Source organism: Zychaea mexicana (genome assembly GCF_025766255.1).
Source record: "Zychaea mexicana strain RSA 1403 chromosome Unknown BDB00scaffold_6, whole genome shotgun sequence".
Taxonomy (NCBI): Eukaryota; Fungi; Mucoromycota; class Mucoromycetes; order Mucorales; family Lichtheimiaceae; genus Zychaea; species Zychaea mexicana.
Genome location: NW_026516669.1, coordinates 722,238 through 747,298, shown reverse-complemented (window position 1 = coordinate 747,298; position 25,061 = coordinate 722,238). Strand labels below are relative to the sequence as shown.

The 25,061-nt window shown below is 44.7% G+C and overlaps 11 protein-coding genes across 11 annotated transcripts; 5 read left to right on the top strand and 6 right to left on the bottom strand.

Moving 5' to 3' along the window:
• The first annotated feature begins 81 nt into the window (after window positions 1-81).
• On the top strand, window positions 82-2,205 carry BDB00DRAFT_801783 (CBF/Mak21 family-domain-containing protein). Its single transcript, XM_053121892.1, has 6 exons — window positions 82-192; window positions 284-1,280; window positions 1,356-1,416; window positions 1,490-1,600; window positions 1,668-2,025; window positions 2,105-2,205. The coding sequence occupies exons 1-6, from the start codon at window positions 151-153 to the stop codon at window positions 2,189-2,191; spliced, it is 1,656 nt and encodes a 551-aa protein (XP_052984518.1). The 5' UTR covers window positions 82-150; the 3' UTR covers window positions 2,192-2,205.
• A 121-nt stretch (window positions 2,206-2,326) lies between these two features.
• BDB00DRAFT_755342 (V-type proton ATPase subunit B) lies at window positions 2,327-4,639 on the bottom strand (the record flags this gene model as incomplete). The annotated part of the gene is made up of 9 exons (XM_053118832.1): window positions 2,327-2,505; window positions 2,591-2,720; window positions 2,800-2,987; window positions 3,053-3,327; window positions 3,404-3,743; window positions 3,828-3,999; window positions 4,078-4,176; window positions 4,403-4,458; window positions 4,555-4,639. 9 exons carry the CDS (start codon window positions 4,637-4,639, stop codon window positions 2,327-2,329), a joined length of 1,524 nt encoding a protein of 507 aa, XP_052984517.1.
• An 82-nt stretch (window positions 4,640-4,721) lies between these two features.
• BDB00DRAFT_801777 (HotDog domain-containing protein) lies at window positions 4,722-6,016 on the top strand. Its single transcript, XM_053121891.1, has 4 exons — window positions 4,722-5,143; window positions 5,216-5,283; window positions 5,357-5,364; window positions 5,442-6,016. Exons 1-4 carry the CDS (start codon window positions 4,981-4,983, stop codon window positions 5,896-5,898), a joined length of 696 nt encoding a protein of 231 aa, XP_052984516.1. The 5' UTR covers window positions 4,722-4,980; the 3' UTR covers window positions 5,899-6,016.
• A 215-nt stretch (window positions 6,017-6,231) lies between these two features.
• On the bottom strand, window positions 6,232-7,639 carry BDB00DRAFT_801774 (arginase). Its single transcript, XM_053121890.1, has 3 exons — window positions 7,188-7,639; window positions 6,746-7,084; window positions 6,232-6,647 (listed from the first exon to the last, which is right to left on the bottom strand). Exons 1-3 carry the CDS (start codon window positions 7,593-7,595, stop codon window positions 6,453-6,455), a joined length of 942 nt encoding a protein of 313 aa, XP_052984515.1. The 5' UTR covers window positions 7,596-7,639; the 3' UTR covers window positions 6,232-6,452.
• Window positions 7,640-7,649: 10 nt separating this feature from the next.
• On the bottom strand, window positions 7,650-10,271 carry BDB00DRAFT_935854 (Aldehyde/histidinol dehydrogenase). The gene is made up of 12 exons (XM_053129208.1): window positions 10,099-10,271; window positions 9,842-10,017; window positions 9,665-9,773; window positions 9,550-9,572; window positions 9,459-9,477; window positions 9,351-9,388; window positions 9,031-9,260; window positions 8,878-8,959; window positions 8,419-8,777; window positions 8,286-8,341; window positions 8,151-8,210; window positions 7,650-8,075 (listed from the first exon to the last, which is right to left on the bottom strand). Exons 1-12 carry the CDS (start codon window positions 10,202-10,204, stop codon window positions 7,780-7,782), a joined length of 1,554 nt encoding a protein of 517 aa, XP_052984514.1. The 5' UTR covers window positions 10,205-10,271; the 3' UTR covers window positions 7,650-7,779.
• Window positions 10,272-10,852: 581 nt separating this feature from the next.
• On the bottom strand, window positions 10,853-12,040 carry BDB00DRAFT_867886 (uncharacterized protein; the record flags this gene model as incomplete). Its single annotated transcript, XM_053126399.1, has 1 exon — window positions 10,853-12,040. The coding sequence occupies one exon, from the start codon at window positions 12,038-12,040 to the stop codon at window positions 10,853-10,855; it is 1,188 nt and encodes a 395-aa protein (XP_052984513.1).
• A 279-nt stretch (window positions 12,041-12,319) lies between these two features.
• BDB00DRAFT_505010 (methionine synthase) lies at window positions 12,320-17,153 on the top strand. Its single transcript, XM_053117638.1, has 10 exons — window positions 12,320-12,555; window positions 12,644-12,740; window positions 12,837-13,072; window positions 13,158-13,414; window positions 13,495-13,711; window positions 13,789-13,920; window positions 13,986-14,483; window positions 14,584-14,669; window positions 14,744-15,373; window positions 15,461-17,153. Exons 2-10 carry the CDS (start codon window positions 12,674-12,676, stop codon window positions 17,022-17,024), a joined length of 3,687 nt encoding a protein of 1,228 aa, XP_052984512.1. The 5' UTR covers window positions 12,320-12,555; window positions 12,644-12,673; the 3' UTR covers window positions 17,025-17,153.
• On the top strand, window positions 17,143-17,649 carry BDB00DRAFT_867884 (uncharacterized protein; the record flags this gene model as incomplete). The annotated part of the gene is made up of 2 exons (XM_053126398.1): window positions 17,143-17,280; window positions 17,374-17,649. 2 exons carry the CDS (start codon window positions 17,143-17,145, stop codon window positions 17,647-17,649), a joined length of 414 nt encoding a protein of 137 aa, XP_052984511.1.
• A 26-nt stretch (window positions 17,650-17,675) lies between these two features.
• Window positions 17,676-19,900, bottom strand: BDB00DRAFT_784301 (P-loop containing nucleoside triphosphate hydrolase protein; the record flags this gene model as incomplete). The annotated part of the gene is made up of 5 exons (XM_053120452.1): window positions 17,676-17,937; window positions 18,011-19,432; window positions 19,469-19,587; window positions 19,668-19,764; window positions 19,833-19,900. The coding sequence occupies 5 exons, from the start codon at window positions 19,898-19,900 to the stop codon at window positions 17,676-17,678; spliced, it is 1,968 nt and encodes a 655-aa protein (XP_052984510.1).
• Window positions 19,901-19,920: 20 nt separating this feature from the next.
• Window positions 19,921-21,424, bottom strand: BDB00DRAFT_925464 (uncharacterized protein). The gene is made up of 2 exons (XM_053128806.1): window positions 21,130-21,424; window positions 19,921-21,002 (listed from the first exon to the last, which is right to left on the bottom strand). The coding sequence occupies exons 1-2, from the start codon at window positions 21,311-21,313 to the stop codon at window positions 20,281-20,283; spliced, it is 906 nt and encodes a 301-aa protein (XP_052984509.1). The 5' UTR covers window positions 21,314-21,424; the 3' UTR covers window positions 19,921-20,280.
• Window positions 21,425-23,326: 1,902 nt separating this feature from the next.
• On the top strand, window positions 23,327-23,707 carry BDB00DRAFT_801761 (uncharacterized protein). The gene is given in 3 exon segments (XM_053121889.1): window positions 23,327-23,441; window positions 23,455-23,559; window positions 23,691-23,707. 2 exon segments carry the CDS (start codon window positions 23,367-23,369, stop codon window positions 23,557-23,559), a joined length of 180 nt encoding a protein of 59 aa, XP_052984508.1. The 5' UTR covers window positions 23,327-23,366; the 3' UTR covers window positions 23,691-23,707.
• The last annotated feature ends 1,354 nt before the right edge of the window (window positions 23,708-25,061 follow it).

Sequence of the window (25,061 nt, the reverse complement as noted above, 5' to 3'; positions counted from 1 at the left end):
TCAGTAGTATTTGACGTACCTTACAATGTAATGCTCTTTAAGCGTGGCATAAAATTTTGATTGTGTTTGCGGGGTTTGAGCCTGTTTTTATGTATATTTTTTTTTCGATTATTCGTTCTCTTCAAACCTGACAACAAAAAGCATAACCAAATGCCTCAACCAGCTAAAAAGAGAAAAACGACCACCGGATCGGTAATATAAGAGAGAATGACTTTCCTTGTGATATAACATCTCAAACGGAAATTCTAATTTCTTTTTGCAATGGTTATCAACATATTTTTAGGGCGTTGCCAATTTCAAAGAAACTCGACAAAAGATCAGATCACTCGAAGCCAGTTTGTCTGACAAGTCAAATCTCAACAACGTTGTTCAGCTCCTTGACATTGTAAACAACAACAGCAACAATGCACAAGTCGTTCATGCTGCTATCCACGCGCTTCATCGTGTTTTTTCTCGGTTTTTAACGAACGGCGATCTCGATCCGCCAAGCGATCCTTCGTCAGCCACCGGCAAGGTCACCTTGTGGTTGTCAACCCAGTTCACCAACTACCTCAAGCGGTTACGGCAGCTTTTATCCGACGACGAACCGGGCCTTCAAGTGCCTGCACTCAAGATCCTCATGACGTTGGTAAAGACACAGAGTGAATACAACAACAAGGTCGCAAACGATCAACTTCACCCCATTGTCTATGCTATGGTGTGGAACAAAAACTTGAGCACGCCGTTACACAAGGAATTCGTGGAAAAGTATGCCAACGCCTATGATGATCTGCGGTATCACTTTTATCGACATGCTGCCGATACCATGACCAAGGCACTCGAGAAGACCAAGTCGCCAGCCGATTTGAGACGTTTGGCACAGAATGTGTTTAGTATTGTCCAAGACATTCATTCCATGCCAACGGAACAATCCGAGGTTGACGAGTTCTATATCGAGACCGCTGATCTGAAGGCTGCTATTGCTGCAAAGAAGAAGAGAAGTGGCGGTGATGACGACGATGAAGATGCTTTATTGCTGGGTGACTCTGGTCTGGTGTCGGATGAAGAAGAGGAGGAGTCTACGGAAAAGACATCCAAGAAGAAGGACAAGAAAAAGTCACCGGTGCTTCAGCTCGATCATCACAGACGTGCATTTCAGTCCTGCTGGATTGCGCTGCTGAAGCTGCCGTTGACTGAGGAAATATACAAAAAGACACTTTTGTTCTTGCACAAACGGATTCTGCCACATTTGAGAGAGCCACGGTTCCTAATGGACTTCTTGACGGACTCGTACAATGTTGGTAAGTGCTTAAGCGGATAATAACGTTTGATTTGTTTCATATGACATATGAACTAATGTATACACTGATATCCAGGCGGATCTGTTAGCTTGTTGGCTCTCAATGGTCTTTTCGTTCTCATCACCGAATACAACCTGTAAGCCGCTATTGTAATTACATGGAATTACATGAATGAACTTTGGAAGACTGACAACGATCGTTATACGTAGGGACTATCCTGATTTCTATCCCAAATTATATACACTCTTGGACCGCGATGTCATGCACGTAAAGTACCGGTCAAGATTCTTCCGGTTACTTGATATCTTTTTGTCATCTACGTAAGTCGACTGAATATAGGAGAGTGTCTTGGAACTGTTTTGGATCTGACAGCCGTTATGTGATCAGATTACTACCTGCAAACATGATTGCAGCATTCATCAAGCGTCTTGCTCGTCTCTCGCTCACCGCTCCACCAGCAGCAAGTGTCATCATCATCCCCTTCATTTACAATCTCCTGCGTCGCCATCCTATCTGTATGAAGCTGATCCACAAGAACGATGCTGGCGGTGAAGCAGAAGACCCATATGATTTCAACCAAAAGAATCCATACGAGACCAAGGCCTTAGAATCATCCCTCTGGGAAATACAGACTCTGTCCGAACACTACTACGCCAATGTCTCTACACTCGCCAAGATTTTCTCTGAAAAGTTCTTAAAACCAAAGTATAACCTAGAAGATTTTATGGATCATACGTATTCAACGGTAATGTCTGCATTTTTTCGACAGTCATCTTTAATCAAACACATGTGTATACTAAGACAATTTCTGTCATTTTCTCTAGTTTTTCAAAACCGAGATTGAACGCAAACGGAAACGAGAGCCAGCTATGGCTTTCGAGAAGCCAGAGTCATGCGAATGGACTTTGTAATTGTAGTAGTGTAGTAATCATTTTCCTCTTATTTGTAGCATATATCATTTGGCCATTCAAACATTAAAAACAAAAAAAAAGAATCCTTCCTTTTTATACAGAAATTGTTACAATTTGTTGGTTGTAGTGTTTTTTTTACTCGTTATCCTCAGTCGTGTCGAACACACCCTTGGATCGCTTGCCCTTGCGATCGCGCTGGTAGTATTCGGCAAGCACCTTTTGTGGGATACGGTTGAGCAACTCCTTGGGGAAGATACGCAAGAGCGACCAGGCAAGGTCCAACGAATCGTAAATAGTTCTTGCTTCATAGGCACCTGAATGCAGTAACAACGATATGTTTAGTCAGTTCAACAAGTCTTTTACTTTCCCAGCAGATCTAATATTGCAAGTAATCTTTACCTTGGGCAATGAACGTCTTTTCAAACTTCTCCAAAAATTCAAGCGACAGCTTATCTTCCTGGCTGAGGGCTTCTTCACCAACGACAGCCTTCATGGCAGCGGCATCACGACCGATGGCATATTTGGCGTACTATACGATATACATGTCATGTGAGAAAACCATAAATATGCGCATGACCCCAAGTACGCTGCTTTCAATAACACTTTACCAGCTGATTGGACACATCACCGTGATCCTTTCTTGTCATGCCCTCACCAATGGCCGACTTCATAAGACGGGAAAGAGATGGCAGGACGTTGATAGGTGGGTAGATCTGACGATTGTGAAGCTGACGATCGACAAAGATCTGACCCTCAGTGATGTAACCCGTCAAATCGGGAATAGGATGGGTGATATCTAGAGAAGACGAATACCAGGTCAGAAAATAGAATCTTGAGTAGAGTTGGGCTATGATGTTTTACCATCGTTAGGCATGGTCAAGATGGGAATCTGGGTAATGGAACCGTTACGGCCATCGACACGACCGGCACGCTCATAGATGGTGGACAAATCAGTATACATGTAACCGGGGTAACCACGACGACCTGGCACTTCTTCACGGGCAGCAGACACTTCACGCAAAGCATCGGCGTATGAACTCATATCAGTCAAGATGACCAATACGTGCTTCTCGAGCTGATAAGCGTAGTATTCGGCAGTGGTCAAGGCAAGACGAGGCGTAATGATACGTTCGATACTAGTTGACACAAAGAATTGTGTTAAGATAAAAGGCATGGTTTTTTTTTTCATACAAACACAGAGATATGCCTTACGTAGGGTCGTTAGCCAAGTTCAAGAAAAGAGTGACGCGCTCCATGGAGCCATTCTCCTCAAAGTCTTGCTTGAAGAATCGTGCAGTTTCCATGTTGACACCCATGGCACCAAAGACAATGGAGAAATTGTCTGCGTGACCGTCGTGGACATCCTTGGTAGGCTTGACCAAACCGGCCTGTCGACAGATCTGGGCAGCAATTTCGTTGTGTGGAAGACCAGCAGCAGAGAAAATAGGAATCTTTTGTCCACGGGCAATGGAGTTCATGGTATCAATAGCGGAAATGCCAGTCTGGATCATTTCTTCGGGATAAACACGCGAGAAGGGGTTGATGGGGGAACCTGTAAGATTAACGCATAAGTATCTTCTTACTGAATCCTTCTATCCACATTCTCTGTCTTTTCTCTCTAGGACGTCCAGTTTACCGTTCACGTCAAGGTAGTCTTCTGCAAAAATTTTGGGACCCTTATCGATGGGCTTGCCGGAACCGTTAAAGACACGACCCAACATGTCTTCAGAGACAGGGATCTGTTGCGTGTTGCCGGTGAACGAGATGTGTGTTGCCTTTGCATCGATACCCGAAGTGCCTTCGAAAACCTAGAGCATCATCATCGTCATTGTTAAAAGGACATGCATTTTCCTGGTAACTCCACGCAACCAGCCTTTTCGCTTTACCTGGACAACGGCCTTCTTTCCTTGGACTTCCAAAACCTGACCTGCACGGACACTGCCGTCAGGAAGCGTCAGGTCTACGATTTCAGAATACTTGGGAAACTGTGCAAAGGGCAAATGGAATAGGACTTAGTAAACGGGGGGGGGTGGAAAGGGGATGCGTGTTTCCGGAATAGCTATCTCGTTTCCCCGGAAGCGTGTCAAAACGCCCTCTCTCACTCCTTCCTTTCCCCTCTCTCCGAAAAGCTGAAACGCCAAAAAAAAAGAGGGACGCCATTGCCACCTAGAGCATAATCAACAACGAGAGTAAAAAAGAAGACACATGTACCTTGACATTGTCGAGAATAACAAGAGGACCGTTGACACCAGTGACAGTACGGTAATCTACACAAGTTTTTTTTTTAAATTTTTGAGTCAAGTGTCCATCTCATATCATATTTGTTTCAGAATGTGCCCAACGTGCAAGGCATGCCATCTCACCAAGTCTCGGCTTTGCGACGAAATCGCGCATCACTGCAGCCTTGTGCAGTTCGAATGCTTCGTTCTCATTAAAAACCTTGGCCATGAGAAAACGTGTAGAGAGGAAGTTGGAAAAAAGAAGACGGGAAAAAAAAGAAGAGGAGAAAACGAGTAAGAGAAGTTCCTGTTGGAAAAGGACGAGTCGGCTGTCTGCAGCGATGCGACGGTTCTTAAGATCAAATTCCGCTGCACCCACCAGCATGTCATCATTCCGTATGAGCTCGGAGCGCGGCAACAAACTGCTTTTCTAGGTGGTGGTGACTTGACCCGTCTCATAGCTTTTCATGTGCATTTGTTTTCGCTGGCACACGAGAATTTTATCCTGATATTCTTTCCCTCCAACTCTTTCCTTCCCCTTCCTTCCTCTCACTCATTTCACCCACCCGAATGCCGTCTACTGCGACCACAGCCTCAGCCGCCATTGGCGTGCCAGCGCTTTTACTGCTATTGACTCATATTAAATCACTGCCTTTAGCATACACCTTTCGCTCATGGTGGCTATTGCGTACTGTCATTAAGCGTGCCAAAGCCAACAAGCTAAAGCCTGAACGTAAACGTCAAACGTGAATCTCAGGAATTATATCGCATTTACAACTGAGACTACACACTGTTTTATACATAGCCCTTTTCACTGTCGTTTCCGAAGAACATCGATGCCTGTACGACGATATCGATTACAACCAACACATGGTACATGACTACCCTTATTCACGTTGATCACTCAGCTAAAGTCCATCGAATACTTATAACCTTTGTGGTTTAGAACAATAGGTATTATAGCAGAATAATGATACGCTTTCAAGGGAAGCGTGAGGAAATTAAAACACAAAACATTTTGCATCTGTCAGCATGTACAACAAGAATCTCGACTTTGGACGGATCCATATCCTCTACACCGTCCTTCCACGTGTCATGATGGAGCCGCATCATCACTTGTTTTGTCACAACGCAGGCGTGATGTGCGTGTTCAAAAAGGAGATCCCACCTTTGAGCAACTACACTATCCAGACACGCATTTGGACGTGGAACGAAAAGTGGATGTGGCTGCAGCACCGATTCGTCCTGCCAAACGGCGATATTGCATGCTATGCTGTAAGCAAGCTGGTGTTCAAAAAGACATCTGGAAAAACCGTGCCTCCGGCCCAAGTGTTTGAACTCTGCGGACATGATCTGGAGGCTGCGGGCATTGAAGAGCGGCGCAAGAACAATTGGGAGGCTGCAGGAAAGCTTCTCCAGATGGATGCGTTGTCCAAGGACTCGTATAGTTGGACTGAGCAGGTCGCTTTGCCTGCTGCAAAGCTATAGTACCCCGATTCTCGGGTTGTGGTGGCTTTTAGAAGCATCATCACTATCATATTTGTAATATATATATATCTTAATGTCATAAAATGATATCGATCTGTGTACTTTATGTATCACAAAGGTGTATGATGTGCAAGTTTGCAGTTTGGGAATGGCACGTTGGCTTATAATAGTACAATGAAGAGCAGCAGGCTAGCAATATACCGAGAGCAATTTTAGTCACGCAACCAGACACGATAGTTTTAAACATGTGCAATTGTGCACATAATACAAAGCGAGCTCAATTCGGACAGACAGCCCCAAGCAAAATGCTGTGCAACGTCAATGCGCACTAAGCAGTAACTGAAAACGCATATTTATACGGTGGTATTGTAAGAGAAAAAGAAAACACGGGGCGGTGGCTATCTATACACACAATATGTAGTTATAACTACCTACAGACGATAGATTAGAAAACAAAGGATGATAGTAGAATGTAGGTAATGTATGCTTGAACTGGAGAGAAAGAGACGGTGGAGGGGAGGGATGCATGAAAGAATAGGCTTCTGTTGTCGCTACTATAACAATGCTTCGCCTAAGCAACAGCGAGCAAGAGAGCAGCCCACTTGAATGGTCTGAAATGCAGCATTTTCATCTTCCAAGTCAGGGTTCACCTCGACAATGTCGGCCGAAACCAGCAATCCGGATTCTGCGAGGGCTTCACAGATGTAATGGCCTTCACGGAACGTCAATCCACCGCGTACAGGTGTGCCCTAAGTGTTAATAATCGTCAAGGGTAGATGAGTAAGTAACAAGGGTTGGAGCAGATCAGGAAATCAAATTGATCGACCAGGGTAAATGAGAGACTTACTGTGCTAGGTGCAACAGATGGATCTAGTGCATCCACATCAAAAGAGAGATGGATAGGCCGGTTACGGTCTGGGTTAACATGGTTTAATGCCATGTCGAGCACCTTGCCAATACCCCACTTATCCACATGATGCATCGAGAACGCTTTGATATTGTGATCCTTGATGATTTTCTTTTCACCGACGTCTACATCACGTAAACCGATATACACCAGTCGCTGGGCATCCAAGCAGGGCTTGACCCACCGGAAATCTGGATGATCTTCGGCAATACCGGTAAGGAATGCAATCGGACATCCATGAATGTTACCCGAAGGAGAAGATGCAGGAGTGTTGATATCCTATATCGAGCCCCAGGATCATAAGTGCAAATTTTAGTACCTGCAAACAGTGGAAATTACAGTGTCGACGCAACCGCAAGCAGTAAAGAAAAAGGGGACTTACAGAATGAGCATCAACCCAGATAAGACATGCGTCGGGATAAGCTGCAAATATGCCAGAGACTGAAGCCAAGCCAAGAGAATGGTCGCCACCCAGCGTCAGAACAAACTTGCCGTCCATTGCACTCTGACGGACCTGTTCACTGATAGATTGGGTGACTGCAGAGACCCATTTGGGCTGTTTAAGATTGAGCACATCAGGATCGTCTGAAGGCTTGAGGCTGGCAACGAGTTTTTCGTTATCCTTGTGTTCAGTAGTCCATCCCATTTCTTCGAGTTGGTTCAAGAGACCGAATTCGATGAGCTTGGCAGGACCCTTTTCGACGCCTTCTCGTGGTTGGCCAGCATTGATTGGAATGCCTACCACAGAGACGTTCTTGGATTTGATGAAACGTGAACAGGCGTTTGTCATGGCAACGGCAGTAAAAGAAGAAGGGAAAAAGTAAACAAAGAACAGAGTAGAAAGACGGGAACCAGCGGGAGTAGAGTTTCTCCTTTATTTATACGTTGCTGTGTTTTAAAAAAAATTAAAAAATGGGCGCACCTGTTGACAGGCTGCACGCGTGGGAAAACCTGTACGACATGAGTTCCGTTCATTACAACAACCGCTTTCTGATATAGAAAAACAGGATCACCAAGAAGAATATGAATGTGTTCTTGATGCCTCGCTTGTAGATGATGCGGTTGGTAGTAAGCGAGGATGATAATAGTGATGCCCGAAGCAGCTTGAGCGTGTGCGCAGAGTAAGGTGGATAGCGAGCACGCATCAAGAATTCGAACCGTTGCTTCTTGATGAGCATCGAACGTTCGTGCGTAAAGAGTTCGTAGGAACGCTTTCCGTGGTATTTTCCGAGGCCCGAGTTACCCACACCACCGAATGGCAGCGAGAATTCTATTAATTTTTTTGTTTATCAAGTGTCAGATCTGCGACATGGCGAAGATAGCAGCGCAAAAGTCTAAAACTTACCGGCAAATTGCATCAATGTATCGTTGACGCACACACCACCCGAGGGCAAATAATCAATGACTAAAAGCAACAGTGCAACCACCCTTGTGATGAGCCATATGTAACTTTGTAATTACTCTTTTTGCTTTTAATTACCCTTTCGCTGGTCTTCCTTTTTGTTGGCAAACACGTACACGGTCAATGGAGGCTCCCTGTATATAGCATGATTCCATCATTGTTGCTAAGTACTATTGAAAATGTGGATAATCGGGGCTTTTCTAGGACTTACTGGCGCTTGATCATGGCAACGGCATCCTCAAGCTCGTTGTATGTAACGATGGGCAAAATAGGACCGAAGATTTCCTCGGTCATCAATCCAGGATCGTTAAAGCTTACATTTGTTACCACAGTGGGCGCAATGTAGCGTGCCTCTCTGTCCGTGTCGCCACCAATAACAATGCTGCCGCTTTGCCGACGGTCCAGGAGGTCCATGATGCGATCAAAGTGTCGGACCGAAACGATCCGACCGTAATCTTTGGACTCTTTTGGATTGGCGCCGAACCAGTCGGTGATTGTCTTGCGGAGAGCGTCAACAAATGGCTCCAACTTGTTTTTGGGGATCAGCACGTAGTCCACGCCGACACAGCTCTGGTTTTTTTTTATATATTTAGAAAGGTAAGCATAATGTCAGTGGACATGTTGCTGTTCATGCTGTGTAACGATAGCCTTGCATTTCTTTTCTTCTTACCTGACCAGTGTTAAAGAATTTGCCGAATGCAACACGGTTGGCAACAGTCTTTATATTGGCGTCTGCCGTGATGACAGCGGGTCTGTTGCAAAAGTAAACGTCAGTAAACAAGTATTGTATTTCTAGGCTTAATCCTAAAAGTAATGACATTACGATTTGCCGCCCAATTCGAGCGTGACTGGAGTGAGATGCTTTGCAGCAGCAGTCATTATGATTTTTGCGACGGTAGAGCTGCCGGTGTAGAAGATATGGTCAAACTTGTACTCGAGCAAGGCCGTCGTCTCGGGCACACCACCATTCACGATGCGATAGCAGGAAATATCCATGTACTTTGGAAATAGTTTCGTTATGAGCGCAGAGGTGTGAACTGCAGTCTCGGACAGCTGTGATGAAAACAATCACCAACGATTTAGGAAGCTCACCTAACAAGAAGGTGTCATAGCGTCTAGTAAGATTAAGTAAAGAACGTTTACCTTGATGATGGCAGCATTGCCAGCTGCAATTGCACCGGCTGGTATAGTGTTTGAATGCTATATATTAGTATTAACTCATCAAAGCGTATGTAAGGTATTTTTACTTACCAAGAGGAACGAGCGGAAGCTAATAGCAATACATGAAGCGCGTTAGAGCATAAATTAAGAAAATCTTGGCACATGACTTGTGTTTTTTTACCTGAACAGGATAATTCCAGCAACCTAAGTCGAAATAGCTAAAGTCAGACATGACATTTCTTGAAGCCAATTCTCAAAGCGTGAAAAAAAAGGGTAGTGGTGCAGCCATAACTTACCGAGAATAAGCACTACACCCAAGGGATCTTTGCGAATGATGCATTGATCGAATCGGTTCGTGATCTGACGCGGCTGCACTTTCTCGTCCTTTGCCAATTTCTCGATATTCTGAATATCACTCATAAGTAAACATATTTGCAAAGGAAACATTGGTAACTAATGTGGGAGAGACTTACGTCGAGAAAATAAAGACATTCTTCGAGCAATGGACTGATATCGCCCATCAAAGCTTCATGCCGAGATTTGCCCATATCTTTCGCCAGGGCTTCATAGAACTTTTCTTCATGATCCTTGACCAACTGGTGCAGACGATGAAGTTGGAACTTGCGCCAGTACATGTTGCGCGGTCTCCCTAGATTAAAAAAGATTAGGCGTTGTCGTTGGGTATGTTTATGCGTCACGGAGATCATGTTTGGGAACGACAGAAAAAAACCTGTAATGTAGTTATTACGGACAACGCTTACGCTATCCTCGATGGTGTCTAACGAGGTGTATTCGAGCGTTTCAGGAACTTCCACAGTGAATCGAGCTACAGCCATTGCTAAATTAAGTTTTTTATTATTTCAGCAGTCAAGAAAAAGGAAAGTAAAAGAAAAAGAAATCAAGAAATTCTCAAAGACACACCGACTTCTTTAAGGTGTGCGTGCGTGCGTGTGTGTGTGTGTGTGTGTGGGGACCAGCATGAAACTAAAAAAATTTACACGTGCGAGAGAAAATAAAAAGCCGACCCCACACTTTCCTTGTCACGGGATTTAAAAAAAAGTCGATCAGAAAGAGGAATGTGGGGATGGGGGAAAACAGTCTGCTATTACTTGGTGAGGGACAGATGGATTGGGGAATATATGCTCTACATAATAAGTGGAGACCTGATGCAGGGCTTTCACTTTGTACGTGAGTGTACATACTGCACCTGTTTCTGTTACACCATTCCTGATGTCGCGTGCAAAATGTCAAAAGCATAGCAGAATAACAAGTCAAACCAACAGGCCCGACCCGACGCATATCCCCCTCCTTCCTTTGATAAGGCGAGATACATAGCGATGTAAACCAGAAGAGGTATGATATATATGGATAGCCAATGTATATTCATGGTCTGCTATGTACAGCTTTGCGTACTACTGTTACGAGAATGAAAAAGAAATAATATATATACAACACTCCTGAACACACTTCTTCTACTGCTATTATTAGTTGACACTTTGCAGCATACGGTCCCACAATGCACTGAGAATTCCTCCGTGCGACGTGTTACTTTCACCTGAGGCGGCGACAAGGGTTGTTGCTGAGGAATAAAGTCGCTGTTGTCCGTTAGCACTATTGGCGATGATTTGTTGATTATGGTGTTGTCGACGACGAAGTGCTGCGGCAGCCTGCCGATGACCCGAATGCAGTGCTTTGGATGATGATGATGAGGGGATAGCGGAGGTTGACATGGTTCGATTGAAGTGCTGGTGGATAGGCAGCGTGAGTGGTGCTGATCGGCGGATGACTCGCATACACCGTACAAGACTTTCCATCATTGGGTCCCGATGTTGTTTCAGACATTGGTACTCTCGGTCTATCCGGTCCAGCTCCCGAGCAATGTATGCTGGCGGCCGTTTCTCCTCCCCCTCCCCTTCCTCCTCTTTCTGTTGTTGATGCTGATGCTGATGTTGATGTTGATGCTGCTGCTGCTGATGCTGAGCACCATCACCTCTACTACTATCATTGCTGATAAATTGCGACCGCAGCACATGTTTCGCTATGGAGGAGGAGGATGACCGCTGTGGAGACGCAGGCAAGGAGACAACGGGAGACGCTGCTGCTGCATGCACACACGCCGGGTACGCAGCCCCGTTAGGAGACACGAGATTATTGGCTATAGCGTTGAACGTCTGCTCGATTGGCGCAGCCATTTGTTGTTGTGATACAAATAGTGCTGGGTTGCTCCTGCTGCTGCTTGCACTGCTTCTTCTTCGTCGCTGCTCATCTGTTTCTAATGGCGATGTCTTTTGTTGTTGTTGTTGTTGTTGCGGTGACCACCTTCGTTTTTGTACTTGTTGCTGTAGTGACCGTTGCGACTGAGACCGTCGCATAGCAACGGTTGCTATAGACGGTTTACTGCTGTCTGCTTCACTGTCACTCAAGTGAGCTTTGGTCATTTTATGCATTCGTCCTGCTGTCCGCCTCTTAACATGATGTTGATGGTGACGATGAGGTGGTGGCTGCCGTCGTAGTAGTGGTGCTGTTGCTGTTGCTGCTGAGTTGGTGATTCCTTCAGGTGGCGGCGGTCGCGGCGTGGTGTGTTCGTCTAAGCCGATAACAAACTTGGTTTCAACTTTTTTCTTTTTTTTGAGGTCAATAACGGAGGGTAACAATGGAGCTGGCTCTTCCATTAATGAAATTAAATACAATAATAAGAGCTAGTAAATAGTATTACAAGAAAACGCTATAGAAGAAGAAAGAAAGAAAGAAAATGGGCGTCAAAAAAATACGAGAAACAAGGAAAAAAAAAGGATCCTGCTAAGCTGTTTCGAACTGTAAAAAAGAAAGGGGGTTCTCATAAACATGAGCGTGAGACCCTGTGTCAACTAGCACTCCGCAGTTTACATTTGTGAGGATGCCTTGCACGGCATTTGATCAGAGTACCGAGTAAATGTACCGAACCACCACATTATCACCATCAGCCATTCATGATAATGTAAAGCGCCTATTTTCCTTCCACATCAATGCTGCACTGTGCGCGGAGTAACCGAATGTGGAGAGTGGAGTTATAATCTTAAAAAATGTAGATGTCAATCTTTTAGTCAATCTCCTTCGACGCCGATTGGATCGTATCACATTTGCGCAATACAAGACATTTCTTGTTGTTCTTCTTTCCCCACCACACCAACCATGACGGACAAGATAGGTAGGGCCACTCACTCCATAAAAATTGATTAGAAACGGCGCGCTCCAATCTAACTAAACAATACGACTAACAATTAGATATCTTCAAGTATCTGGAAAACACGCTTACCGAGCGTATTATGTTCTTGGACGGTGCCATGGGCACCATGGTCCAGCGTCTCAAATTAGAAGAAGAAGACTTTCGCGGTAAGTCGTCCACATTCAAAGCTAAACGTGGTAGCCCTTTCAAGTCTGAAAAATTTGTCTTCTCATTCTGTTTTTTTGTTCTCTCTTTTTGTAAAGCTGAGGAATTTAAGAATCACACTCGTGATCTACGAGGCAACAATGACTTGTTGACATTGACCAAACCCGATGCTATCTATGACATTCACCGTTGGTATTTGGAAGCCGGTTCAGATATGGTGGAAACCAACACGTTCAGTTCAACTTCAATTGCTCAGGCTGATTATGCTTTGGAGAAATATGCATATCGTTTGAACAAGGAAGGTGCCGAGTTGGCCAAGCGTGCCTGTAAAGATGTAAGTTTTTGGGCTTATCATATGGGCATACCACCACCAAAAAAGTTATTTTATAATTAAAGTAAAAATTTAAAAAATTCCAAAGGTCACTGAAGCTACGGGCATCCCGCGCTTTGTTTGCGGTGCCATCGGTCCTACGAACCGAACATGTTCAATTTCACCTTCGGTTGAGAACCCGGCTTTTAGAAACGTTACCTTTGACGAGCTTGTCGTTGCTTATTCCGAGCAGATTCGTGGTTTGTTGGATGGTGGCTCCGATATCTTGTTGGTTGAAACGATTTTCGATACATTGAACGCCAAAGCTGTCGTCTATGCCATTGACTTGGTGATGGAAGAGGATCAGTAAGTGTTTAAACAACAACCCAAAAAATGGAAAGGATTACCGGTTTTAATTTCGGGAAATGACGTGATATACTACATAGACGACCCAAGGTGCCTGTGTTTATCTCCGGTACCATTGTGGATCAGAGTGGTCGTACTTTGTCTGGTCAGACCGGTGAAGCTTTTGTCACGTCACTGAGCCACACTAATCCCATGGCCATTGGTCTCAACTGTGCTTTGGGTGCTCCTCAGATGAAGCCTTTCATCCAAAACATCAGTCGCTTCACAGATGCACACATCATCTGTTATCCCAATGCGGTAAGTGCTACTTGTTTGACATATTTGTGTATTTTGATCTTGACGTGTGTTTTGCCCTTTGCCGTTCGTTCGTTTAGGGTTTACCCAATGCAATGGGCGAGTACGATGAAACTCCTGCACAGATGGCAAAGAATGTCGAGCCCTTTGCCAAGGAAGGTCTCGTCACCATTGTCGGTGGTTGCTGTGGTACCACTCCCGAACATATCAAGGTAAATACTTCTCTTATTGAACACAACTGATCACAGGTTTACTCACACTTGCTTGTAATATTTAGGCTGTTGCAGATGTTTGTCGCAAGTACAGCCCTCGCCCCAAGCCTGCATACAACCGCGACGTCATGATTCTTTCAGGTCTTGAAGTGTTGCGTGTTGATGAGAACACTGGTTTTGTCAACGTCGGCGAACGTTGTAACGTGGCTGGTTCCAAGAAGTTCTGCAGACACATTTTGAAGGGTGAATACGAAGAAGCGTTGGCAATTGCGCGTGCTCAGGTCGAAAACGGTGCCCAGGTGGTTGACTGTAACTTTGACGAGGGTTTGTTGGATGGTCATGCTGCAATGACGCGCTTTTTGAACTTGCTCGCTTCCGATCCTGATTGTTCGCGCGTGCCACTCATGATCGACTCGTCCAAATTCAGCGTCATTGAAGCCGGTCTCAAGTGCGCACAGGGCAAATGTATCGTCAACTCCATTTCGCTCAAAGAAGGTGAAGAGGATTTCATCCGCAAGGCAAAGCTCATTAAGCGCTTTGGTGCCGCTGTTGTTGTCATGGCCGTAAGTTCTTGTTAAAATTTGTCACTGTAATGGGTAATGCGTCGGAGACACGACGAGATGTTACGGGATGTTAAGATACAGGATGATATCTTGTATATAGTTCGATGAAGAAGGTCAGGCTGCCGAAGCGGACCGCAAGGTTGAGATCTGTACTCGCTCGTATCGCATTCTTGTGGACCAGGTTGGGTAAGTGTAATTGGTGGAAAACCAAAGTTTCAATAGAGATGAAAACTAAATTCATGGTTCTACCTCCTTTCCAGTTTTAACCCCTACGATATCATCTTTGATCCCAACATCTTGACCATCGCCACTGGTATGGAGGAACACAACAACTATGGTGTCGAATTCATTAATGCTTGTCGTGAGATCAAGCGAACCCTGCCTGGTGCCAAGATCAGCGGTGGTGTATCCAACTTATCGTTCGCGTTCCGTGGTATGGACAAGGTCCGTGAAGCCATGCACTCTGTCTTTTTGTACCACGCTGTCAAGGTTGGCATGGATATGGGTATCGTGAATGCCGGTTTCTTGACCGTGTACGATGATATTCCAAAGGACTTGTTGGAGTTGTGTGAAAATGCGGTCTGGAACAGGGATCCTGAAGTTACCGAGAAACTGTTGGATTATGCCAAACGTCATTCTAAGGACGCCAAGAAGGATGAGGATCAAGAAGAATGGCGCTCTTGGCCTGTCACACAACGTATCACGCACGCCCTTGTGAAGGGTATCATGAAGTTTATCCTCGAAGATACCGAGCTTGCGCGTCAGGACAAGGAAAAGTACCCCAGAGCCTTGAACGTTATTGAAGGACCCTTGATGGACGGTATGAACGTCGTTGGTGATTTGTTCGGTAAGGGCAAGATGTTTTTGCCCCAGGTCATTCGTTCTGCTCGGTAAGTTTGCGGAGGCTTACTGCGGTTTAGGTTCGGGAGCGGTACTCCATGTTAGTGTGCTCATAAAAAGAAATAATTGGTATATAGTGTCATGAAAAAGGCCGTCGCTCATTTGATCGACTACATTCTGGTTGAAAAGGAAGAAGATATGGCAAAAAACGGTGGCGTTGAAGCCAAGGGCAACGGTACCATCGTCATAGCCACCGTCAAGGGTGATGTGCACGATATCGGCAAGAACATTACTGGTGTCGTGCTGGGCTGTAACAACTACCGAGTTGTCGACTTGGGTGTCATGGTTCCATTCGACGTCATTATCAAACGCGCTATCGAAGAAAAAGCCGATCTCGTCGGTCTGTCTGGTTTGATTACGCCCTCGCTAGAAGAGATGGTGATCGTTGCCAAGGAGTTCAAAAAGGCTGGCCTCAGCATTCCAATCATTATTGGTGGTGCTACAACGAGCAAGATGCATACTGCTGTCAAGATTGCTCCTCAATATGAGCATCCTGTTGTGCACGTCTTGGATGCTTCTCGCAGTGTCCCTGTTGCGGCTGCTTTGATCAGTGATGCTCGACGCGAAGACTTTTTTGAGGATATCAAGGAAGAATATGCCGAGCTGCGAGAGGAATACTATGAAGGTTTGGAAGAGAAACGCATTTTGTCCATCAATGCTGCCCGGGAAAAGAAGTTCCGTATCGACTGGGGCCTGAACCCGCCAGTGCACGCTCCCAAGTATTTGGGCGAAAAGGTGTATAAGGATGTCCCTCTGGAGAAGCTCGTCAGCCATATCGACTGGAATCCCTTCTTCCAAGTCTTCCAGCTTCGTGGCCGTTACCCGAACCGTGGCTACCCCAAGATCTTTGATGACGAAACCGTCGGCGCTGAAGCCAAGCGTGTCTTTGAAGATGCACAAAGCATGCTCAAGGAAATTATTTCCAAGAAACTCTTGCGCGCTGAAGGTCTTGTCGGTTTCTATCCTGCCCACAGCAACGGCGACGACATCGAAATCTACGAAGACGAGTCGCGCGAAAAGGTCAAGGCTGTGTTCTATGGCTTGCGTCAGCAATCCGAAAAGGAGAATGACGAGCCCTACTACTGCATGTCTGATTTCATTTCTCCCAAAGAATCAGGCAAGCCCGACTACTTGGGTATGTTTGCCGTGACCACGGGTTTCGGCTGTGACGAGCTCGTTGCACAGTTTGAAGAGGACCACGACGACTACTCGAGCATTATGGCCAAGGCATTGGCCGATCGCTTTGCTGAAGCTTTCGCAGAGTGGCTTCACGAAGAAGTGCGCAAGAATGACTGGGGCTATGCATCGGAAGAAAGTATTTCTTCGGCTGATATGTTTGCTGTCCGTTACCAAGGTATTCGTCCTGCTCCTGGTTACCCTTCGCAGCCGGATCACACTGAAAAGACGACCATGTGGGAGCTTGGTGATATCGCTAAGAAGACTGGCATGATCTTGACCGACTCACTCGCCATGGAACCCGCTTCCAGTGTCAGTGGTCTTTACTTTGCTCACGAGCAGAGCAAGTATTTTGCCGTTGGCAAGATTGACAAGGACCAAATCAATGACTATGCCGCCCGTAAGAAGATGGATGTCGCTGACGTCGAAAAATGGCTCGGCACCATTTTGGCCTATGATCATTAAAATTTCCTCCCTCTCTGAAAACCGCATATATACACGTTCCATTTTCTTTCTTTATTATCCCGTTTTCCTACACTTATACACTTGCCTTCTTTTCTGTACCTTTTTAGAAAAAGTAATCATGGATGACGTTCGATTCCCTTTGAATAATAAACAAACTGCATGTGTCGTGCATGGTCACCACACCGAGATCCTCGTCACCGGCTTTGCCGACAAGATTTTTGTTGTTGTAACGCAGTATGGCAGAATCGGTAGTCTGGTAATAAACGACAGATAAGCTTTTACCTCTAACAAGGTATATACTCTCTATATTAATGTTGGCACGCTTTCCCTTGTTTGTTTTAATTCATAGATCAAAACAACAGTTGACATTGCACCCCATCTAGCCAGCAACCCTGCTGCTGTACCAACGACGTCGCAGTTCCTGTTTGGCGAATCCTCGGGCAGTCAAAGCGATTTATACATGTTGTACGCGTCGTCAATTTCGCAAACAGTGGCAGCCATGAATCCACACGAAAAACGACCAGTTCTGTTAGGCATAGCATTAAAACCAGTAGAAGATATGGCCCAACAACGCCAAGTATTTGATCAAGTTATTGATAAAGTAATGACATGTCCCGTATGGTGAACAACAAAAAATCCCGTTTATTATTGCTATTCGTCTTGGTCCATATCACCGGCAAACATTTCATCAAATTTGTTTTGATCCATCCGACCGCGTTTGACCCTTTTAGCCATCCGCTCTTCCCTTGCTAACTCATTCCAGTCATCTTCTCCGTCGTCGTTATCATCCTCTGCTTGTTCCTTTTCTTCATGCGTTCGTTTTTTCAAGAATTCCTTTTTGCGATCCTTCTTGGTCCGTCGATCCACTTTTCGTGCTTTTGCATCGCGTTTTGCTGACCAAGCTTCATTTGATCTATCGTATTTATAATAGACTTGATCATAAGAACAACAGTGCCGTTTCTTCGAAATAGATATTTTGAACGTACTTTTTCGGTTTAGCGGGTTGCTGCTTCTGTGGTTTTGCAGCTTCTCGCTGCCGCTTTGCTTCTCGATTCTTGTCAAGGTACTTGTACTTGTCCCAATCCATCTCTTCCGCTTTGAATGTAACATCCTTTGCATCTCGAAGTTCGGGCATTCTTGGTAATTTTAATAGACCATATCCTGTCGCCACGCGACCGAGATCCTGATCTTTTATACGGAAAATATAGCTGGCTTCGTGCTTGGAGTAGGAGCGGACCCATGACACGAACGCCTTCATGCCTCGATCATGCATATCGCGATCTACCTTGACAATTTTTCGAAGCGATTGAATGAACGTGTCCACATTGCTGTCGTCTTGATCTACACGTTCCGAAACGATTTTCTCTTCGCCACTCTCTGGATCCACCTCGGTGTGCTTATTATCAACTGTCGTGTTGTCTGCAAGGCGGTATTGCGCACGGACCATGGGCACTTTACGAAGTTTCAGAAAATCAACGTAAACTTCTTCTCGTCCACGACACAAAAAGACAGTGGCACGGCCCTGTCGTCCAGCACGTGCTGCACGACCTGCACGATGTGCAAATGCCTTGGGATCCTGCGGTGGATCTACTTGAACGACATAGTCCACGTCAGGAATATCAAGACCGCGGGATGCCACGTCTGTGCACAAAAGCACAGCAGGTGCAGCCGGGGGCAGTTGTGTGAAACTCGTGTATGTCGCCGTCCGTCGCTTTGTATCCATCTGTCCGTGTAGCGAAAAAACCTGCATGCGCTCCTTTAATAACTTGGAAAGCAGCTTGTAGAAATAATCGACGCAGGCGCATGTGGCGACATAGACAATGAATTTCCGTGCACCCTGATCTTGTCCTGTCTCGTTTTCTAGTAATCGCACAAGCTGAAGGAGTTTTTGATCGGAGTCGCATACGATGTAATTGATATGGAGCGTGCTTGGTGTACGTTGCTGGTTGTGTACGAGATCTTGCACTTTGACGACGATACGGACTGGATTACGGAGACCTGCTCGAACGAGTTCTGAGATGGCATCGGTCATTGTTGCTGAAAACAAACCTGTGCGTCGCTGTTTGGGTAATTGTGCGATAATGCTGCTTAGCTGTTGTGAGAAACCCATATCCAATAATCGATCGGCTTCATCCATGACGAGGACTTCGAGTTCTTTCGTATTGACGAGTTTGCCGCTTTTCAAGAGTTCTTCGAGTCGACCCGGTGTGCCGACTAGTATCCGTGGTTCGGATTTGTGGAATCGTTCGACGTCTTGTGAGAGTGATGTCGTGCCGCCAATAAAAAGGCCAACAGTGAGCTGATCTTTTCGTGGATGGTCGCGAGTAAACAAGTCAAACACTGAATGAATCTGTTGCGCTAGTTCACTATCAAATACGTTTCCCGGGTTAGGAAACTGGCAAAACCATCTATAGAAACACTTATAGTCACTCCATTCGCTTTACCGAGTTGGCGTAATTACAACTGCACCAATCTGATTTTTCTTTAGTGGGTCTTCTCGTCGTAACAGTTTTTCTATAATAGGAATGACAAAGGCGAGTGTCTTGCCTGAGCCAGTAACAGCCTTGAACAATAGTCAGTCTTAAACCACAACTCTTTTTCGCTCTTCTCTCTCTCTATCTCCTTCCTATGTTGATATACTACCTCAACAACGACGTCTTTGTTTTTCATAAATAACGGTATAGCACCTGCTTGTACAGGTGTCATGGTGTCAAATCCCATTGTTGCAAGGGTATCTAGGCTAGTTTCGACAAATCAGCATCACACAAGCATTGAATTTAACCTCTCAGAATATATATTTTGGCTTACATTTCAGTGCTTAAAGGTGTTTCAAGGGTGCCCCAGGCACCAGCAGTATTCGGTGCAGCCGTTGTCATTGGGATCGATCGTAGTTTAAGATAAAGAAGTATATCCACAAGCCACCAGCCGAATTTGGTTTCTGCATGAACTTTTTTCTTTTGCGTGTGATACTCAATTTCCCAAATTCGGTTGGACTGAGTTAACTACCAACTTCTTATTAAAGAAGAAGGATATTTATTAATGAACAACGGCCTGTCACTACATAGTCGAGCTGAAGTGACATTGCGTAAATATCAGAGCAATATGGACTATTGTATGTAGCTGTAGGCGAGAGTGTTAAAAAATATGTATAAGAACAGCTTTTCAGATACACATTAAAGAGATGACAAATTGGGTCATAAAAGTATTTTGACATCAAACTTGTTGTATATTACGGAAATGACGGCTTGGAAGGAGGCTACCTTTGCTGCAACCGTTTCTTTTTAGGTAAAAACTCATAGATCCAATGCGGAAGCTCGACTTCGTTTGTATCCAAAGGGTAAGGGGCATCAGGGCATTCCCGGTAGCAATCCTTCAACCGAGAGTGAAACTCGCTCATTTTTTCGATAAATAACCGCGTGTGCGATGAGATTCCTTCCTCCATGTTCGCCATGCAAGTAAGCAGATCGTAAAGAAGCGCCAACTGCGGCTGCAAGTGATCGGGAGCATGGCTGTTCAACACGTGCAGTCGACCGTAGAGATTATAAAATAAGTTACCAGGACAATTATTCGACCTCGCGGATGGAACCATCTCTAGGCCGTCATCTTCCGTCATCTCCATGGCATCCGTTCTGAAACGCTTAGACTGTCGTTCCTTTTCGTACTCTTCTCCATTCATTTCTTTTCTTTCTTCTTCTTCTTCTTCTTCATCCGTGTCGTCTTCCATATCAGCTCTTTCAGGGTAATTCGCTGACTCTCCGGGTGGTGGTGAAAGTGAGCGTCTGTTGTATGAGCGTTTCCTGTTCTCTCCGTCATTGTTGTCAACGTAACTTTCATTGTCATAGTCTAATTTATTTACAAAGGTATCGTCAGAGTTTTCCAATCTGCTGGCAGCTAAAGAGGGCGACACTGGACTTCTTTCGAGCTTAGTGACCATGAGTGTAGGGCGGTCGAGACCCTTTATATCGTGCAGGAGCGTGCCTAGTATCCAGATGCAATTTACTTTTAGCTGAAGAACACACAACACACACGCGTGAAACTTTACAAAAGATACAACTAGTAGGGGTTCACAAAGATAGCAAACGCATCTCCATATTGAAATACTAACCTTTTATGTCTAATTTAGACATGCGAGATACTCGCAACTCGTGTATCGTGGACATCAACTCTGGGCCCTCGACAACGCACACAAGGACTTGACCTTCCTCCGTTTTTATTGAGAGCTCTATATAGGTACCATGCAGCACTGGGTCATCCACAACATAATTGTTTGCAAGATACACTTTTTTCATGTTTGGGCTCTTAAGATGGCTAGGCAACAGCAGTGGTAAAAGTATTTGCAAAAATGGGACAAGAAGTACAGTAGTAGAAATGATTGGAGTACAGATGGGAAAGGAAACAAGGGAAAAGAAGGATAAATTAGACAAACGGGTGAGACGTGATCAAGCGTTGACGTTGTTGGTGCTCAATTTAGTATTTGTTGTCAATGAGATTTATTATGTTTTTTTATAGATATTAAATGTACTTATTGCTATGGTGATACTGTATTAATACCATTGTGCGCGAATTGCCTGCTATAACAAGCACAAGACTAAAGTGAGCAACTTAATGTTGTATAGCACCACGCTCACATTTGTTATAGAAAGAATTGCGAGTTTCGCAAAAAGCAAAGTTTATCATGATCTTTACTACAGCGCTGATATAACGCCTCGTTTTTTTCCCTTAACATCTAAGCTGAAGGATGGAAAGAGCTTCAAGATCTTCGTAAATCTCTTCCCGTTTTTCGAGCTGCTCTTGGAAACTTGGTATGATATCAAGTTTTTTAGTCACTTCTCATCGATCTTAGCATCGAGATTATCCACCTTTTTGTCGATCATTCTGATGTTTAAATTCTTTTTCGAGTTCTTCAAGAAGTTCCATCATCACTTGGCCATAGAATTTTGCTTTATTGTTGCATCTATTAATATAGAGCGTCCGATAGTATGTAGTAGCAGTAGTAGTAGTAGCATTTGTTCTTGTGCCATTGCTCGTGACGGTTCAATTGTTGTTGCTATTAAGTGGATGTCTTTGGAGTGGCAGCTGCATAGAAATTAACTACAAAACAATGAGCCTCTTCCAGTCATTTCTTTGTTATGATAAAGAGTTTACACATATATGTACTGGTGTGCTCTTTGCTACCACTTTTCTGCATAGAACCCTTGCTGTTTGGTATGGCCATTGTTATCACTTACTGCTGTTGCTGATCTTGCTATGGCATGGTGTTGAGCTGGCATAGTATTTGGCCTGGCAGCAATGGACCCGTAATTGATATGTGGGACGGCACCCGTGCACTGCCCATCTTGTTCCTTGATTTTCTATTTGATGATATGCTACTGTCCACACATTTATATGACCAAACGATTCCCCAAACATCATATTCCACTGTTGGGAAAACTTCCATTGAAATCTAGGAATTATGAGTAATTCTGTTAAGCGACGATCCCTCTTGGAGGGACAGATAGTCATTTCGGCGCTCATTATCAGTCGTCGTCCACAGTATGCAATGCCTTTGAAAGCGATCCAGAGACTAAGTCCTTCTTGACCTATTGGTAAAGGGTGACATGACCTTGGAGAACATTTCCGTACACTGACCGAATCAGTGACTCAAACCAAAAACGTAGCTTTGGAGCGTCCATTTTACGGCAAGCCCTACATAAAGACGCATGTAGTCCAAGAGCAAACACATATTACTATCCCTGCCAACTTTAATTGATATGCCACCTTGCCACCAGTCAATGCATCAGTCGTGAATGGGATTACTGCTGGGAGAAGTCTTGTAGCAAAGAAGCTGCTCGTCCCCAGCACACTTTTCTGTGGCATCTAAAGACAAGACTTGGTAAAAATTAAGCGGATCGTAATCTATACTAAAAGGGACTATATGTTAAGCTAAGTGGGACGTAATGTACAGTAAACGGTGCTCGTAACGTATATTAAAAGCAACTGCAAAAGAGCAGGATTTTCTCTCGGGCTTTATTACTGTATAACATCATTAATTCGGCTACGACAAGTAGTCTGCAAAGAGACGATCAGAGACACAATGTGTATTTTGCTGTGGAAATAGGCAACAATAGGGGAAAATTCGCTACGTCTCTCTTTTTTCAAACATAACGAAGGCTATGAACGCGTACGCACAAACCCACACTAACGATAAGCATAACGGAAGTAAATCAGCAGGAAGCAAAGGTAGTCTAGGAATGAAGAAAATCAGGAAGAGCACAACACAGATCTTTCTTTTTTGGATAGTGACGAAGTTACGCGTGTGCCAAACCTTGAACGTTCCAACAGCTTTCCCCTGAAACGAAAACTATGCGCATTGTGACGCAGCGATTTGGCCATTTGACTTCGCACTCGAAATGCACAAAGGGATGGCGAGTGAACAAGGTGATCAATGGAGCAACAATATGCGCAAAAGTGTCAAACGTTGGAGGAAGTCATCGTTTGTAGTGTTATTCTTCTGATCGTCCCAATGGATCTTGAACGCTGCTTTAAAAGAACGTAGAACCGCACAAAAACAAACGAACCGATTTACTTTATCGGCAGCAATGGAAAACAATGAAGGATGAGTCGAATTCACTAGCGGCAGCGGATACTTATCTATGAGCGGGCCAACTTATCTGCAGCAGCACATACTTGGGATGGAGGATGGAGGGAGGAGGTTATACGGCGTGATTCAGAGAACTGTTGGCGGATAGCGAAGATGGTAAAGCAACAGTTGACGAGCACGGTTGAACATAGAAGATAACGGGTCTTTATTATAAAGTGCAGCGATGGTTGCATCTTTTTCCGCACACACATAACATTACGTGCCACACACACAGTCAAAAGATAATATTAAAGTACTGTGAACTACGCTATATACACACGCTGTTTGCCTTGTTGGCTGAAGGACTGTAAACTGGCTGCTGGGTGGAGTGTGTTCTCAGCATTCACTGATGGTAAATTGTCTACTTTGTCAGTCACTCCTATTTCCGTCATTTACTGCTCACATAAAAGCATTTCTTCCGTGAATCTACATGCTCATTCGCATTCGTGTTTTTGTTTTTGCTTGACACGGTGCCGTGCACGGCCCCACTCACAAACAAGCGGCGACGTCGTCGGAGGTACAGCAGCCCATGGTGAGAGACACGTACCACTACCGCCGCAGCACACTTGTTTAGATGACCACCAAGTACACCCCCTTTCCTTTCCTTTTGTGATAGTCCCTTTGAGCCATATCATATGCTGAAAGCCATACTATTAAGCAAAAGCCAATGAAAATCCATGGAACTTGGTGGAACTTTTTGAAGTCCCGAGCGTGACAGTCAAAAAACGTCTATATAAAGCGAGCAGTTTCGCTTTTCCTTTCTTTTTCTTTTTCTTCACTTTAGTTCGTTTTGGAAAGGCGTTGGGCTGTATGCGCGGGAGTCACTGTCCGTGCTATGATCAGTTCCGTGCCAGTGCTGGCGATTGTACAGATTCTTCTGATGATTGGATGGGCTCAGTGGTCCGCCATGAAGAGATGACTGCAATGTACCAGTGCGGGTCAGTGGAGGGTGAGGAACGAACAGATTATTATTACTATTATTTATTACACACAAATAAAAAAATGATAAACAAAATAAAACAATCTTTTTCTTTTCGCACTCTTCTCATAAACGTTTTTACCGCTTTATTATTTTTTTTTGCTTTGCCTTTTTTTTCATGTGCTTTATTTTTTTTTCCCACCCACAGCTCCGTGCTAAACAAAGCGGGGAACAATGACAGACGACAGTAACACGATCACAACGCGCTTTATCACACTTTGACACTCCTTTTCACTTTCTGTGTTCGCCTACATTGCTTGTTACCGCAGATATGATGCGACCTTTTTGTGAAAAGGGGTTATTTTATAAGAGGCAACACCAGAGCATACGCCAACAAGCTAGTATAACTGCTAGATCTTAAAATTGGAAAGTCTGTTTTCAGCTGCTCGTCTCCCTCTCTCTCTTTTCCTGCAATTAGTAGCTTATCACAACAGGATCT

Coding starts and splice junctions, on each gene's coding strand:
- BDB00DRAFT_801783 (XM_053121892.1), top strand. CDS start 151: ATGCCTCAACCAGCTAAAAAGAGAAAAACGACCACCGGATCG. Junction 193..283: donor GAAAAACGACCACCGGATCG/GTAATATAAGAG, acceptor ACATATTTTTAG/GGCGTTGCCAATTTCAAAGA. Junction 1,417..1,489: donor CTCATCACCGAATACAACCT/GTAAGCCGCTAT, acceptor CGTTATACGTAG/GGACTATCCTGATTTCTATC.
- BDB00DRAFT_801777 (XM_053121891.1), top strand. CDS start 4,981: ATGCCGTCTACTGCGACCACAGCCTCAGCCGCCATTGGCGTGCCAGCG. Junction 5,144..5,215: donor CAACAAGCTAAAGCCTGAAC/GTAAACGTCAAA, acceptor TTTTATACATAG/CCCTTTTCACTGTCGTTTCC.
- BDB00DRAFT_801774 (XM_053121890.1), bottom strand. CDS start 7,595: ATGACAAACGCCTGTTCACGTTTCATCAAATCCAAGAACGTCTCTGTG. Junction 7,085..7,187: donor TCTGGGTTGATGCTCATTCT/GTAAGTCCCCTT, acceptor GGCTCGATATAG/GATATCAACACTCCTGCATC. Junction 6,648..6,745: donor CATCTGTTGCACCTAGCACA/GTAAGTCTCTCA, acceptor ATTAACACTTAG/GGCACACCTGTACGCGGTGG.
- BDB00DRAFT_935854 (XM_053129208.1), bottom strand. CDS start 10,204: ATGGCTGTAGCTCGATTCACTGTGGAAGTTCCTGAAACGCTCGAATAC. Junction 9,774..9,841: donor AATGTCTTTATTTTCTCGAC/GTAAGTCTCTCC, acceptor AGTGATATTCAG/AATATCGAGAAATTGGCAAA. Junction 8,342..8,418: donor GTTGCCATGATCAAGCGCCA/GTAAGTCCTAGA, acceptor TGCTATATACAG/GGAGCCTCCATTGACCGTGT.
- BDB00DRAFT_505010 (XM_053117638.1), top strand. CDS start 12,674: ATGTTCTTGGACGGTGCCATGGGCACCATGGTCCAGCGTCTCAAATTA. Junction 14,670..14,743: donor ATTCTTGTGGACCAGGTTGG/GTAAGTGTAATT, acceptor CCTCCTTTCCAG/TTTTAACCCCTACGATATCA. Junction 15,374..15,460: donor CAGGTCATTCGTTCTGCTCG/GTAAGTTTGCGG, acceptor ATTGGTATATAG/TGTCATGAAAAAGGCCGTCG.
- BDB00DRAFT_925464 (XM_053128806.1), bottom strand. CDS start 21,313: ATGAAAAAAGTGTATCTTGCAAACAATTATGTTGTGGATGACCCAGTG. Junction 21,003..21,129: donor GTCTAAATTAGACATAAAAG/GTTAGTATTTCA, acceptor TCTGGATACTAG/GCACGCTCCTGCACGATATA.
- BDB00DRAFT_801761 (XM_053121889.1), top strand. CDS start 23,367: ATGCGCATTGTGACGCAGCGATTTGGCCATTTGACTTCGCACTCGAAA.